General features: G+C 43.0%; 1 protein-coding gene across 5 annotated transcripts in view; it reads right to left on the bottom strand.

Moving 5' to 3' along the window:
• Positions 1-16,869, bottom strand: part of SH3KBP1 (SH3 domain containing kinase binding protein 1) — a 231,460-nt gene extending 214,591 nt beyond the window's left edge. Inside the window, exon 1 of one of the 5 annotated variants that reach the window (XR_005102619.1) lies at positions 16,413-16,869. Coding sequence is in view for 2 of the 5 variants with exons in the window: in XM_037377236.1 (XP_037233133.1) it covers positions 16,413-16,416 (4 nt within the window). In the remaining 3 variants the exon portion in view is untranslated. Of the gene's footprint in view, positions 1-12,602; positions 12,760-16,412 lie in introns of those variants that run through there. The other 4 variants (XM_037377236.1, XM_037377238.1, XM_037377237.1 and 1 more) reach the window with 4 other exon arrangements.
• Between the last annotated feature and the right edge of the window lie 128 nt (positions 16,870-16,997).

Here is a 16,997-nt window from a genome sequence, read left to right as displayed (position 1 = left end):
CAAATTACATTTCCTCAGAAGAGAGTGCAACAGAGCTTTTCTCTTTTGCATAAAGATAACATTTTATAATGGGTTAACAATCTGGCCATCAAATTCCATCTGCCTCAAAACTTGTTAGACCAGGTCTTAATTCAAATGTGCTGTTCTTTTTGAGAGACCTAGGTACAAACTGGTGAACATAGCACACTCTTAGTGCTTATGGGCATACATTTAAAAAAATTTTTGCTATACAACAGGTTGCAATAAAACTCTTAGCAAAACATTAGGAGCCACTAGAAGGGAAAAACTTTTATTAGACCAAATGACAAAGCATGACTTACTTTCTGAACGCAAGTGAAAAACAGAAACAAGACCCAAACTACATTACATTCAGTAGTGCTGGTTTCCTAACCCAGACCTGGAGGACCAGAAGGCCTGAAGACCAAATAGGACCTACAAGGCCATTTGTTCTCCGGACTCTAGAAACACTGTGTAGCTGGCAGGCCAATCGCATGTCGGATGCTGTGGTAGAAATACGTTTGAGGGAAGAAGAGGAAGATAGATTCACATTAAGGTCTGACCGGGCTCTTCAGAGAACAAAATCATTTGTAGTTTGTAAAAAGTCAACTCTCCCAATGTCATTACACTTTATCATTAGATAAAGGAGCCACAGAATAGCCCTTTCAGGCATCACTCTACCAAAATGGAAATGCCCATTGCCCTGTGCTACCTCTGAAATGCACACAAATCCAGTATCATCACCATCACAATCTACCACTAACTTTACAGTTTAAATATAGATTGCAACTGGGATTTTTAAGAGAGCTTGAGCTCTTAGCTTTATAGCATGTCTGTAGCAAAAAAAAAAAAAAAAAAAAAAAAATTAACTTCAACATTTTGTATCTGCTTGATTGCAAGCAATTTCCTTGAAAAATTAATTCCGAGTTTTGTTCATTTCTTAACATTTTTTCTTTTGCAACACTTACTATCAGGAATAATACTCTGCTAAAAGTATTTGCAAAGATTCAGTATCATGAAAAAGAAACGCTTAGGGGGGAGGAAAAACCAGTATCAGAAGGAAAAACTGTACTGCTCAATCTTCAAGATGTTAAACCCATGCTACGTAAGAAACAGTAACTCTTCTGCTAAGACAATAGCCTTCAGTTTACATTATGTTTTCCTATTTCCTCTTTGAAAACAATGGGGGGGGGGGGGAACTAAAGGTCATAGTCCTACAATAGTGTGTTCACTGAATCACCCCCATTGAAGAGCACAGCAGTCACAGAAGGGGCCACCTAAGTCATACTGCACATAGACCTTTTTATGTTATAGTCCTAGTCCCCTCCCACAGGCCACAAATGCTCTTCACCCAGTCTGCACACTCATCAGGAACACGGCAGGCAGCCACAAAGCACTTTGGACAGACAGGAAGCCTTTGATAGGAAGACCCATTGCGTGCAATTCACATGCACGCACACACGCAGGCACAGAAACAGAGGAGCTGTGCAGAGGACCCCAACCAAAATCTAATTTGGAAGAGAGAGTGAACATTTGGCCTAGGGCTGTCCTGATGTGACTCTTCTCTGGGCAGCAGCAGAGCTGAAGCCACTCCAGCTGACATAATGCCCCAGCTGTCCTCCAGGAAAAGAGCTAGTTTTCTGTTTTTCCAAGAGGTATGCTTGTTTCCAGCTTTTAAAAACACAAGCACCAAGTTATTCTAGTGGAATTTACCCAGTAGGACAAGAAATACTTTATATTCCAGCTAAGGCATTTGGTATGACCACAATTCATTGCAAGAATCTTGAATTTAGAGTTAGGAAAAGAGTAAGAGTAATTCAGCACATTTGGATTTCTATATATACGTGGGGCATTTCCATATCAAACAGGCATCTCATAGCAATTGTGTGGTAAACAACTTCAGGCAGGTACTTCTAACAAATATTACGAATTTGTTAAGCTTTTCTTAGGCCTGCCGCAGTAGTTACCTCTCACTGAATTTATTATGTCACACTCATATCTCTGACTATCAACAAATTTTTAAACAATATGCCAAAGCACATCTGATCATCAGAGATGTTCATGCGCATGCATCAATGAGTAAGCACAGAAAGAAAAGATTGTTGTGATAGTTCTGAACGGCAGCAGCAGTTACATCCATATTCCCAAAGGCTCCCTTATATACCGCTTTCAATCCAACAATCCATGTTAGATTTTATTGGGCCAAATCTCCTTAACCCTTCTGAAAGAGCGAGATTGCACAGATAATCTTTGGTATTCATGTGGCTGGCAGTCTGGAAAGCACTTGTATTCCACATATTAATTCATCTTTTCCTGCGGGGCAAAGTGATCCTTCTGCCTCAGACAACAAACTGCTAGAATCAGACTTGCTACTGAAAAAGATTCACGTTACCATAATTCACCGGTTCTATCAACGAGAGTACCTCCCAACTACAGCAGATGCTTGCAGTACACAACATTCACAAACTTACTTCTGATTCACATTGTCATCAAGTTCGTAGACAATGTGCACTGCTTTAACGTGTAACTGATATAATGCAGTGCCTCTTAGAGGCAAAACTGTCTTGAGAGTTGGTTCACTTGTTTTAACGTTGTTCTCCCCCTCAGATACTCATGCACACAAGAAGACATCCAGAAGAAATGGAAGACATTAGATTCAGAGGGGAAAATTTAACGCTGTCATCTTAACGTGAGTTTCTGCCTCCTCCAATATCTATAAAAATAATTCAAAATTCTGAGAAGTGTAAAGGATTATAACCATTGCTGGGATAAACAGGAAAGGAGAAACAGCCTGTAACTTAAGCCAAGTAAAGACAATTAATTGCCGTTTGACAAACTATATATTCATAAAAACTTGTTGGTAATGCTACTCTTGCAGTTTCTCAATTACATTCTCAGACAACTAAGAAGCAAGGAAGGATATTAGTTACATCTTCAGAACAAAAAGGAGAAAGGTTACTTACAGCTAAATATAGCTAGAACTATATATAATTACCATTTGGCTAAATTCATGAGAACTGCTACCGAATTAATATATCAACATAAAAAGGAAGCAGGATAGAAAAGCTGATGCCATGAAAATAACTGCTGTTTAAGATTGCTCAGAAGTACTAGTGCAGTATAATTGTCATGTCATTCTAGTGCTAAAGTTGCCTTGGTAATATCTATAGATGCTCATGTATATACACTGAGGTGAAAGGTCAAATAAAGTAAAAAATCTGGAAAGCCAGGGAACAATTACCTTTTCAGTGATACGATGTCGCATTATTTAACTCCCAGGAACATGAGAAGAGGATGTATCAACAACGTGTTCACAATCTTTGTACTGTGTAGGGCATAGTGTTTAATTGTTAAACTTCAGAGCTTCTAGAACAGTAACATTCACCTACTCTCATTAAAAAACAGACTAGAAGCATGAGTGTAATTATAAATATGATCTCAGATGGGCTCGGAGGATTTCACTATAGATGCCTAAGCTGTTACTATCATCACCCATCTTTGCCAAAAGCAGCAACCCTTTTGCACAGGAGGAGGATGAGGAGAACACCACATACTCCTCTGCATCTTAGCCACATTTGCTTGAAGTACTGATAAAAATGAGTTTACATTAAGTAACTAGGCTGAAAAGTGGTGCACAGATACATCTTGTTGTAGGATTCCTGCTGCTGAAAGTGGCAATTTCTGCAAGAAGAGATTGCTGCCAGCAATAGCTTGATACAGTCAAAATCCTTGGACTGTGTTACAGCCCTTTGCTGTGTAATGCAAGCAGCAAACAAACATGGTGTCTCATAATAATTTCAAAGCTATGTCATTCTCCCTCAGTTTCTTGGAATTCTAGTATTTTTAAGATAGCAGTGGCAAAATATTTACCCCAGCAGCAGCTCTTCTGATTTGACCTGTCAAACTTTAAAACAACAAACCAGTGCCATGATTTAACTGATACATTATAAAACCTCACCGAGATGTGTTGTACAACAGTGAGGACCAGGATTTGACTTAGAAGAGAAATAATGAGGTTTTTTCTCTTTTTCTTCTAACCCTCTTTTACATAAACCCAAGCATTTCAATCTCAAAAACTTTGCATTCAGAGGAAGGTCAGGCCCAGCATGGAACTCCTCAGCAGTTCCATAATTTATAAGCCAAATGGAAGGACACTTACTATAATGCTTCTACATACAACAGATTGCCAGGCATTACAGGAGCTATAAAAGCTCTGTGTGTGTGCTGGGGCTTACAGCTCGTAGTACAAGAGCTCAGACCATAGGTTAATTTACATTTCACCACTATTGTCCATTTCAAGATTTATATGCCAGCATTAAACCATCTCCACTAACCTTTAGATCATACCGAAAAACAGCCCAAAACCACCTAAGGTGTTAAACAAAACCCTAACTTGCTCAATTGTGTGAGCAACAATGGAAGGTAGGGTAGGAGTGTTCGGAGGAAGAACACATTTGATTAAAATAACACCTTTACCACCCACCAGTATCATATTTTTTCCTTGATTAATAATGAAGGCTCATAAGACTGCTGCTCATAATCCTTAGCAACTTGTCTTTTTACATCAGGTTCTTTTATTCTCCTTTAAACTGTGGTAAAAGCAATAATGCTGAGAAAAAAAAAGATGCTGTTTTAGAAACAGAAATTACTGCATATAAGGATTCACAGATTTCAGACAACCCTTGGGCGAATAAACTTAACGATCATATCAGATAACATGTGTTGACTCTGTGCATTAAAAAATTTTCAAATTTCAGTTTTAGAATTCAGGATGCAGTTCTGGAGAAATAAGTTTTCGATGGTATCTTTACTGCCTCTGTTTTCTCAGCTAAAATCAGTTTCTGCAGGTAACAACTTCTGGATGTCACCATGAATGGAATTCACAAACTAACATACTCTTTTTTTTTTTGCTCTTACAAACAAAAATGTTTCTACACCACAGCCATTAGCTTCTCTGTTTTGCTTTCATGGTGCTTTTCAAAATCCCATGTGTCAATTAGGCCTGGGCAAGAAGGCACTTCCATTAACATTTTTTATTTTCATTTTCTCTTAGAGAAATTTTCCGGGTTTTGAACAAGGCAAAGCCTTTCAGAAAGCAGAGTTATGCTGCAAGTAGAAGACATGGCTCTGGCAGCAGGTTAAAGAACTCGGGAGGTCTCCTCCACCTGAAGAATCACTCACTCTCACTTCTAAGAGATGTCACAGAGCTCCTCCTTTGAAGAACAATCCTGAAGGCAAAAACTGATGCAAACCAAACAAGTACATCTGAAAGCTTGTTACCAACTTCCATTGTGAGCAAGAACAGCTTGTGCCCTGGTGACAGCATTGCTCCAATCGGGAATTTGAGCCACTGTGCGCTGGTTGAATGTGAATGCTCAGCAGAGCTGCGTATGGAGCAAAAGCACAAACAAAAGTCAGCATTTAGACAGAGGAACCCATTGCTGCACTGAGGATGCGGACAGAAAGGGGAGGAAACAGCAGGATGGAGCTCTGTGGAACCCAAGTGAAAAAAACAAGAGTCAATGAACCCTATTGTTTTGTAAGTAGTTGTTCTTCTGACCATATTCGTCTCCCATCCACTCCGCTACCCACACTGGTACTGTCTGGAACAGAACACATGGACATGGAAGAGACAGTAAGACAGATTCTACTCAAGACAAGTAAAACCTCCTCAGAAGTTGTCACAGTATTTTTCTGTGACAGGATGCAGCATACAGGTTAAAACCATACAAACAAGAGAACTAGACAGGCCAGATAATGCTATCATTGAATCTTATCTCCCTTGACCACTTCTTCCAAGGCTAAACAGAAAGCTCTACTTCTTCCTCATCTAAGAAAAAGGTTCCTGGGCTCCATCCATTTGAAAAATCTTCTAATGACCTTCCCTGGTTTCCAATGATGCAAGCTCTCAGAGCTACAGAAATTAGAAGCTGAAACTAACCCTGTATTTCAGAGGGTCTAGAGAGACAAAGAGCATTTCTTGCATTTAGTATCTCTGCCTTGTAAGGCTGCATTTGCATCAGCTCCTTGGTTTTGCTTCTTGAGAGAGACACTGACAGACTTGAACAGACAGGAACTGAAATTCTACTTAAAATAGCAACATCCTGCATTTAAGTTCTCCATATTTAAAAAAATCGTAATGTCAGCATTTGGCTTTGCCAACTCCCACAACCTGTTTTTCTCCACACACCAAAAGCTCCATTCTTCCATCAAGAAGTACCGAAAAGGTGGCTGGCAAAACACAATGTGCAACAACACACACCTCAGCATTTACCTTCCAGTGTACCAATTCAGATTCTGAAAACACTCAGTAAACTAAACCAATAGTCTCTAGAAGCCAGCCATCCTTCTCCTTCCCGACATGGTATTCATGGGAAACCAGCTGAAGGTTTGTTTCCATAATTCTGAAGCAAAATTTGTGGAGGACCACCCACAATTTCGCTGTATTCTACACCACATTGTCTTCAGAATTCTGTATATCTTTACATCTTAATATAGGGAGTTTTGAGATTGTAAGTGAAGTATATAGGAAAGTTTCCTAAAAAGAGAAATAGTGCACTTGAAACACAGATGAAAGAGAAGATGAATTTGAAGGAAGCGTGTATGAAAAGAAGAGATGACAGAGCATCAGGTATCTGGACAAAACCAAAACAAAACAAAACAAAAAACAGGTGAAGAGCATCTTTTCCTGAGAAAGTGAGCTAGACCTATTAATAAATAAAACCAACAACAACAAAACACAACCTACAAGGGGAAAGAGGCATACAAGCACTTCTAGAAGTGATAGGAAGAGAAGCAACTGCTTTCTGACAGAATGAGGTGAAGGAATGAGAAACACACGGGAACAAAGACTTGTTTTCTGCACAACTGTGAGCTAACTATCAAATATATTGTGGAGGAATACATATTAATAGATGTCTCATGACTTCAGAACCAGCACAATTTTGAATTGTCAGACTGTAGTTCATCATGAATTAGACAGCATCTTATCTCAATCTTCCATGAACCACAGCCAGATAATTGAGATGTCAGCTAATCAAAAGCCCTATTTATAGGTGCTTCACACACAAAAAAATGTAGTCTTTAGAATAAGTAGCGTGCTTAATGCAAATCAAAGCAAGCAATTCTGAAAGGCTGTATGAGGTGACAGAACAAAGACCATGCAAGCTGACCTCAGTGGTCCAAGTAAAACTGACAAGTGTATTTCAGCTAGTTTAAACACAGCTAAATGAAGGTATTTGATGAATGCAATGATCAGCAGATACCAGGGACTTTAAAGTTTCAAAGAACATAAAAGATCTTTCCCATTTTAGAAGAGACTATTGGACGGAGGAGGAATGTCCAGGGAGATGAACATTAAAAACAATTGTAACAAAAGACGACAGCAACAGTAGCAGTAAGATTTCTCTCCCAGTTGAAAGGCTGTTTCTTGCAACAGGAAGATTATGTTCTCGTACGAATTAGTTGGCTGTTCAAAGGTACACTTCTTTGCATCACACAGGACGCCCAGCTCAAGCCTTCAGCAGCACTCAATCAAGGAAAAAGTCACACAAGGTACTTTTTCTGCTGTATTAAGACCTTCCATCTTAACAGCACTTAAGTAAACCGTTTTAACTATACTCAGAAAGCTCTCTGTTAGATACATGCTACCTCTATAAAGCTGGAACAGTTTTATACAGGTTAACTAAACTTGGCTCACTATGACCAACAATGTCACTATGACTCAGACTGCTACAAAAAGAAAGAAGCAACTGAGAAGCTGGTCAAATATATAGTCTAGCTGAAAGCAAACAAAATCCACAGTAAGTTTTGGTTCTGTGTCACCTGAAAAATTAACTATGTTGTTAAAGTTACTAACAAAAAATAGCTACAAAGAACACATTCCCATTATTAAGAATACAGCAATTAACAATGAAATCAAGATGAAAAGATAATCTAGTATCAGACAGATTAATGACTGAACTAGTCAAATGATCAGCTCAATACAGCAAATGGCTTAGAATCTTACAATGAGAGCAAACTTAAATGTTACCTGTTTCATTAAACAAAAACACAACAAAAGCATGTAAGTATCAAAAACATTCAAATCTACTAGTTAGAGCCAGTTTAAACCATTTGACCTCAATATCAAAATATTTAAGTCTGGACCAGCTCCAGATTTCAAGATTGCATAGTGATTAACCTTTTCTTTCCCACAAGCAATCTAAAAATACAGGTATAAACCAAGCAAAGTTTGTAAGCTACCAAGCCAGTGCTCTCATCAACTGTTGCCAACCTCATGCTTCCTTGAACAAAAACTAAAATTGAAGAATAAAGCGTGGCACATGCCATTAAGGAAAAAATCCTTAATATCATGATGGCTCCCAAATTTGCAGATATCTTTTATACTTACCTAGAACTGGAATTTAAATTTCCATTATATCAGCAAATGAAGTATGCATTTCTTGCCACCAGGTCAGCATTCACATAGTGCAATTTTATTTTCCCAGTTAGTAGAGCCATACCCTGCCTGTAAGTACTTGTGCCCATTCTCGGGAGTTCAGAAATATCCATTGTCATAAACTGCTTGATCATGCACTCAAGGCAAGGCCTCTCAAGCTTAACCTTGACCAGAAGGCTTTCCTCTCTGCACCCACTTCTCCTTGCCTTCCCTTTGCCCAGTCATTTAAAAGCTGATGGGAACAAAGCTAGGTTCTTCCAGGGTTTGGGCTTTTTTTCATAGGAGTTGCTTGAGGGGCTCTGGATGGTTTATGTGGGGTTTTTTTTAAACCTGATAATTTAAGCAGAAAAGTTGGATATTTGTATTCAGCAAACACTGTAGCTCTGTATCTTGCTGAAATACAGTACCCAGACTATATCACAGGAAATTAAGATGGTCTCACCTGGAGTGAAAGGTCTTGATACGATATTTTTTCATAAAGCTGTTGATAACAATAAGGACACATTCATCAGAAACGTAAAGAAAAATAAAAAATAGCTAGGTAATCTTCATCCACCAGTCATATATTGTTTATAAATGTCCTGGTTTCAGCTGGGATAGCGTTAAGCATCACCACTCTTCCAAAGCAAGTCATTAATCCTTACATTTGGAAACACAAGGCCAAAGCTAAAAGACTTTATAAATGTTCCGAATTTGACAGAAAAAAATTCTGTCATAATGAAACCCCAAGACAAAGGCGTCTTTTTCTGGACACACTTTGAAATTCCTGGTGTGCTTTTTTACAGTGGGAAATAGAAAAGCATTAACAGCTCAGTAAGAGCTTGGTGAGACGTCACAGAAAGAAGAGCAGGAATGAGAAAAACACTGAAAAATTAGGCCAAGGTCTTGCCGCTTGCCACTTTTATATGTGCCACAAGGATAGCAAATTTGCAATGCTGCATAAGCCTGTCACAGAAAAAAAAAAAAAAATCCCCTCTGCCAAGTTACCAGAGTATTAAAAATGTTTCTAGCCAGTGGTAAAGATGAATCAGCAACCACAGAGAGGACATACTTGATCTAAACCTGAGGTGAGAGTTCTCCAAGAATGATGTTACATTTGGCTCAAAAAATGAAAAGTTCTGTACATGTACATTTATACTCTAATATTTCTGCTACTTTCTACTAAAACCTTTATAAATCTAGCTATGTGGAAAGACAGTGCTATGTATAAAGAGAGTCATGTTGACACTGGTAGTCAATACAGCACAGAATAGCACCACCAGTTGCATTGACCTCCAAGAACTTCCTCCCACAAAACAAAACCAAAACAAGCAGGAAAACACCCAGAAATGATTTTTGTGTGTGTTTGTTTTGAGACCTCATTATCAGTAAAAAGCAACAACAATGTGTTGCTTTGTAAATCAACAAACAGGTTCCTGGAAACCGCAAGCAGAGGACAGAACATGTCAGGGGGATTCTATTTTGCTGCAGAGGGTTTATTGGTTTTGGTTGGGGTTTTTTTTAAGGCAGGTCACATGAACTCACTTACTACAAATTACTTTTGGGACCCAAAACACTTAATTTTTAAATATGAGCAGTGTGACCACTGAAAGCTAATTAAATATTGATAGATCTATTTGATTGGTTTGGGTTGGAAGGGACCTTTAAAGGTCATGTAGTCCAACCCCCCTGCCATGGGATCAAGTTGGGCCTTGACTTGCAACACACACAACAAATCTCCATTGACATTTTTGAAAAAGCATTAGTTACCTAGGGACCTGCACACTAGTGCTAACTCTGGTCTTCAAATAAATGAAGAGACTTACACTGGTTTTGGTGTGAGCTGGTTTCAATCATAAGAGTGAATTAGCTGCACAGTATGAAAGAGTGAGAAGGAGATAAAGAGGAACTTTTTCCTTCTGTACAGTACTTCTAATGAAATTCAAAGTCAGAGTTAAAAGGCACCACTTTATACTGACACTACAGATTAACTAGAAGTTAGGGATACATTTTCCTCATATAACTGCTCAGCTTCCTATACTGCTTTACCCTTGTTGCTAAAGAGAATTGTTTCAGCACAGACGTAATTTCTGATCCACAACTCTAGACAACTCTTCATCCTAAAACAGAAGCACAGATTCTTGGTGACATCCCCACTGGAATACAAACTGCTGTAAGAATGAGAACAGTGTCGTCCTTCCCCCCTCCACAGCCCATCATCCAGGATGTTACTTTGTCCAAGGCAAAGCTGCATTAGGAACAAAGCATAGCTGAGACCACAACAGTCATCTCATCACACAGCTTTCAAGTGGACATTACCACTGCATTCTCAAGATTTGGTTTCTACTGATGATTCTCTATTATCAATAATAAAAAGGGGGTGGGAGGTGGGGGGTTGGGGGTGTGAACTCCATTTGCTAATAGAATCCATGACTACTGAACTGCAGTATTGCATATTTTCTCACACTTAGAGACTTAAAGCTTTTATTGTGTTTCCTCCCTGTGTGAAGCAGACTGTCAGCAATTACTTTTACATTAGCTGAATTACTGAATCTTAATACCTCTTCTCTCATTCCCCTCCCCCTAATATATTCTTTCATCATTTCTCAGTGTACAGAACATAAATACGCCCTATGGCTACTTCCTGCTTTTGCATCCAGGGAAAACATCCACTCCCTGGTCCAGGATTTTGTATTCTGTCATTTAAAAAAAAACAACAACAAACACAGATAGGAACCATACAAAATCCATCATCCTTTTCTATGAGCTTGCTCTACAACAGCCGTATCAGAGCAAAACAACAGATACCACCCCTGTGGCTATTTTCTCTCCTTTGATCCCATCAGGGCTAACCTGCTTTCAGCACTTCAGTGACCTCTAACATTTCAGACCTGAAATTTCAGCTGCTCATTTCACATTACCAGGCTCTCCTTTTTCTCCTCCTAACACATGTCCCTTCCCCTTCAATCGGGAAAGGAGTCAATGCATTATCTACAAGGTCAATGCTGTTCTGCTATATGAATTCTGATAAGCTGCTGGTAGAATGACTCAAAAAAACCCTCCTCCAACATCCAGTGAATAGCAATTATAAAAGAAGCAATCTGAATAACATTACATATAAACTGTATATATCACATTAGTAGCAGTTTAAACAGAAATATGTATGCATTCAGCTTTACTATCAAAATCCAACAGCTCCTCAAGAAAGTAATTTTAATTATCAAATATGCTTCCTTAAACATAGGCAGAAAAAAAATACCTTTTCTAGCAGCTATACCATAATTTTCTACGTAAGAATCTTCAATTAGCACAAAACGGAGCAGAATTCTGCTGTTTTAAGGAACCATCTATTTCACATATTCTCTTCTTTATCACGCTTTCTGATCTAAAAGCAACAGTTAACATAAAAAAACAACTATAATGGAGAAAATGAGAAAAGAGCAGCTACTTGAAAGGGGCAAGCAGAAGAGATACCAACACACACAAAAGACTGCAAAATCAGAAATTATTTCCATAGCCTTTTACATATACACACATATTCATATTTTTTTTTATTTCTTGATTTCAGGCTGCTATCTTGATCCATTTAGAAGGCACCTCTGACAACCTTTTAGGCGAGAAACGGCATTATCTCTTCTTGTCTAGGAAAAAATCTCTGCGCCAGCTCTTTTTGTATGAAATTTTATACAGGTTACTGAAAATATTTTATCACAGCTTATGAAAACTCCACTTGAACTCTGACCCTGAAGACATACACAGGCTGTACAAATATTGTCACCAAACCACTGGAAATCTGATCCTGAACAGCTCCAGTGCAACTGTCTCACCATCCTAACAACAACAAAAGAATTAAAATGAGTAACACTCTATACGAGGAGGACCGTAAAGACTTTTTGCAGGTTGGGGAAGATTTTTACATGTTTCCTATATAAAGCCACTTTATAGCTGCTTAAAACCTTACTTAATAAAATCAAAGTGAAGAAAATCACCCCAATCATTTTTCCTGTATTTTTTCCTTTTTCAGCTGCAACTGTTGAGCTGTGTTCACAGACGACAAGAATGACACATGCTACTCCTATTTAAAACCATCTTACAGGTATTTTGCTGAAAGGCTCCAAAATCTCTACCATTTTGGAGAGGGAACTTAAAATCTGCCAGAGTAGTCAAGAACCACAAACACACCCACCGCCTTCCTTTGTAATATATACAACTTCTGCTGCGCTCAGGCCTCAAAGATGCTTCATTTGACACGGGACCGTAGAGTCGCGAAGAATTTAACAGCTAAACTCCCCAGGGCTCTCGTTGCAGCGAGCACCCTCCGAAGTGACACTGCGGGGCCGGGCAGAAGTTCTGATGCAAGCCAGCTCTGCCCGCCGGAGGCCAGCGTGGCCCCACACGCAGGAAACTGCTCCGAGTGCTCCCTCTGTTGATGCTTCGATAAGAGGGAGAGAGAACGAGGAAGTGGCACGTCTGAAACGTGTAAAGAGAAGCGGGGGGGGGGGGTGTGGAGATTTAAAGCAGGGCAGAAGTTGAGGGCAGGGGATAAAGGAAAATTTGGAAAGGGGAAAAAAGGATTAAGAAAGGAGGAAAAGAGGAAAAGGGATTGCAAGTGATACAGGACAATCAGACTCTTACACAGATTCAAGTCTTCTGATTACATTACTTCTTGGTGTAACGCTCCTTTGGTGTGTACAAACTAGCTGCAGTATTTCACAGCAAAGCATCTTTCTCAACCACTAATGGGAAACCACGCAGACCATGGTTGTCTGTCAGTATTAGTAATCTAACCGGTTCAAAGGGCGCAAGACTGCCTCTGGATCCAAAGTCCTACCTATGGTGACAGCAGAGGTATCAATGGGATTTCACATGAACAAAAGCAATGTATCTTTTTTCCCAACAGAAAAGCTTCAAGAACGCCTTGAGATGAAAAAATATTGATGTTGAGTGCTGGTATTTACAAGCACTATGATGAAGGCTTCAGCTGCTTAGCTTCACAGCAGTCATTATATAGGACCCATACCACATTTCATGCTCTAAACTGTCTGTGCTCTGAAGATGAGCAAAGATTGCAAAGAAAAAAGTCTTCCTTCATCTACTGCAGAAGTGGGAAGGCGTGTCTTGACTGACACAAGGAGTTACACAACATCAGTTGTTTTGTGATGATGGCAGTTAAAAACACCACTCTCTAGAATCAGACTTGTACTCTTGCATTTTCTAAATTTGCCAAGCAGTACCCTTCAGACCAGTTTTTCCCCAAGTAGCTACCATACCTTCATCCTACTTTGTTTTCGGGACCTCCAACCTCAGGACAGTCTGATGCCCAGGCATGCAAAGCTCTTGCAAATGAGACTGAGGAGCTGTCTAACCATACACAATTCTAAGTAGCCTTAAAAAAACCCAGAACAAAACAAAACAAACCCAAAAACAACAACAAGCAAACAACTCACACACACACGTCCCCACAGAACACCACCTCTTCATTTCTCAAACATTTAAGGAACATTAAGCTTGTCCCACTGTATTCACAATTACCTTTAAGGTCTTTGTCTTACCTCCCTTTTACATCTAGAGAACTACCACCACTACCTCTCTCAACTCTCCTGACGAGCCCATTCCAAGTGTAAATTAATTCACTTCAAGGTACTCTACCTATAATATCACAGAAGAGCTCATAAAACATCAATAAACCTGTATTTCTTGTAAGGTTTGGGGTACAGGCCGTAAAAAAGCTTGGAGACATACACTAAAGTTTAATATACATGTAAGTGTAACATACACACGTATACATGCACTGGGTTGGACTAACAACAACATGCGGTGCCATACAGAAAATACAAATGGTTAAAATGGAAGGTATACAAGTAATTTAAAAACAAAACATTAGGAATCTTAGCAATGTAGTACACATAAAGAATTCACCTGTTCTTTTCTGCATTTAAAATACCTTTCAAAAGTGCTAACAATGTAAAAAATGTTTTTTAATAAAACTGCTTTCACTTGATATCGCCTAGAAAAATTTTGTTTTCATAACTACTTGTATCTTTACTTCCTTGCACAATTTTTCCATTTGTTTTTAAACTACAAGAATCACTTGCCATTTAAAGATACGAACAACAACGAAACCGTATCTACCTTCCTTCCACTCCCATTTTGCCCAGAAAAGTCTGACTGCATCACAGTGATTCGAGAAAGTCAATATCCAAACGAGCTTTAAAGAAGCCAGATGTGAACAATTGCGGCCAGCCCACGGGAAGGAAGGGTGGGTAAAAGGAAAAAAGATGGCCTTCACTGCTAAGTTACAATATTCAACAAACCTTTCTAGAGCTCTATCAATGCAAGTTACTTCACCAGTCCTTTATCACTTTCCTCAATCTTTTTTACCGTGGAGCTAAAAAAAGGGTAATATTTGGACTACGGTTTAAGCAGAAATCGGAAAAGTCTCACCATATGGCAATACAAAGCTAGTAAGAAATAAACACACTAAGAGAGGGTAAGGACACAAAGATAACATCACAATTATTTCCTGTGACGTGCCCTACTGAAGGCAGATGTTGCTCCGTTCAGCAGCTGTACACCCTACATCTCATTACAGCACTAGGTTTACGACCTTATCTGTTGCTGCAGAAGACAGAAGTTGAGAGCTGCGTTCGCTAGCGGGCAAACCGACCCTAACAGAGTCTTCTACAGCGCGCCCAGCTAAACGCGGTAGTCGGTGATGCTGGCCTACTGTCAGCGGGAGCAGTTCACCCAGATCGATCCAGCTGGACGAGCTGCGCAGGGGTGAGCGCGCTCCAGCCCGAACTGGAGGACTGGCTGAAAGTCAATAGTGAGAAGCCAGCGCTTCACCTCGTAACGTAGAGGCGCAGCGGCTGCGCATCGCTCTGACAGCACCCCGCAAACTAACCTCTCAAAGAACAAAGGGATGATTTCTTTTCCTACTATACTCCCAACATCACTGTATCACAACAGGTAAAACTGTGTAAAATGTCTGCCCACGTAACGCGTAGTGTTCAGTCGTTTTAGCGATGCTGCGCTCAGGTTCCCCCGCAGCCCCACGGCGCTTCCAGCGCCTCCGCCGCCGTGCGCGGCGCGGGCAGCTGCGGGGCTGGGGACAGGGACAGCCCGACGCCGGGGTTTCAGAGCTGCTGATCGCCGCTGCCTTCAGCCGCCGGTCGGTGCGTACACCCGGGGCCGCCTGCCAAGAGCCCGTTTCTTTTGTTCCCTCCAACCCGTCCTTCGCCGCCGGCACCGCGCCGGGCAGAGGGAGCCGCGACGCCCCGGGCGCATCACTGGGCCAGCCCGCGCCTGGCACCGCCGCCGCCGCCGGGCCCCGCACAATGGGACAATTCATCCCCCGTCCCGCCGCGGCCCACGCCGGCCTCGCCGCACAGGTAGCGGGCGCTGCCCGCTCCGGGCCGGCCCGCCGCCGCCTCCCGAAGTCCGCGGGAGCCACCTCACGGGCAGCGGCTGCCCGCCGCAACGCCCCCCGCGCAACGGCGGCGGCCACGCGCCCCCCGCGCAGCGGGCGCCCCCTCCTGGCGGGGCGGCACGTCCCCGGGGCAGCAGCTCTGCCCGCCGGCGGCCCCGCGGCCGAGGGAGCGCAACCTGCGGGCCGGGGTGTCCCCGCCATCGCCCCGCCCGGCCCGGCGCCGCCACACCCCAGGCCGCCCGGAGGTGGCCGTGCCCGGCGGAGAGGCAGCGAGGCCGGCCGGGCCGGTGCGCGGGAGGGCGCGTAACCCTGCCGGCCCCGCGGGATCGGCAGACCCGAGGGGCGCCCGGCCCTCGCCCCGCCGCCTCCAACCCGACCTCTCCGCCTGTCACGGGAAAACAATTATTGCCTCGGCCGGGGGAGGGGAAGGGAAGTTAAAAGCCACAAGGCGGAGGAGCGGAGGCGGGTGGCGGCCGGCTCCCCCCGCCGCCGCCCCACGCACCCCACCCGCCGGGCGGGAGCCCCTGCGCCCCCCGGCACCCCCCGGCGCCGCCAGCTCGAACTCACCCATTTATGTCGAGCTGGGCTTTGCCTGGCGGCGGGAACAGGCTGAAAGTTTGGGGAGGTTGGCCGCGGCGGCGGGGGCGAGAGACAGCCGAGCCGCCGCCGCCACGGGAAGCAGGGGCTGCCGACAGAGCCGCTCCCTCCTCCGGCGGCCGCCGCTCTCAGCACCCGCTGCAGCCGGGCTGCATTCCGCGCCCTGCTAGCGGCACCTCGGCTCCCCGCAGCACATGTATTCCTGGGTACCGCAAAAAATATTACAAAAACCAGGCGAGCGAGGGCAGGCGCTCAGCTCCTGCCAGCTCCTTCGGCTCCTGCCAGCCGGCCGGGTCCCCGCTGCCGCCGGGCAGAGCGGCTCGGCAGACGCGCGGCCGAGGCGGCGCCCGGAGGGCCCTGCTGCCGGGCCGCGGGGGTGTGCGGCCGCCCCGCCGGCCGGTGCGTGCGCGGGGCGCGGGTGCGACGAGCGGCCGGGTCCCCCCGCCGCGCGCTGCCGCCGCTGCTCGTGCCGGGGCGCGCGGCGAGGCGAGGCTCGGCGCTGCGGGAAGTGTCGCGAGACTGCGCCAGTCTCCGCCGGGAGCGGAGGGCGGGGGG

This window comes from Falco rusticolus, chromosome 2 (assembly GCF_015220075.1).
Source record: "Falco rusticolus isolate bFalRus1 chromosome 2, bFalRus1.pri, whole genome shotgun sequence".
In the NCBI taxonomy this organism is placed as follows: domain Eukaryota; kingdom Metazoa; phylum Chordata; class Aves; order Falconiformes; family Falconidae; genus Falco; species Falco rusticolus.
This window is presented reverse-complemented; position numbering and strand designations above follow the sequence as displayed.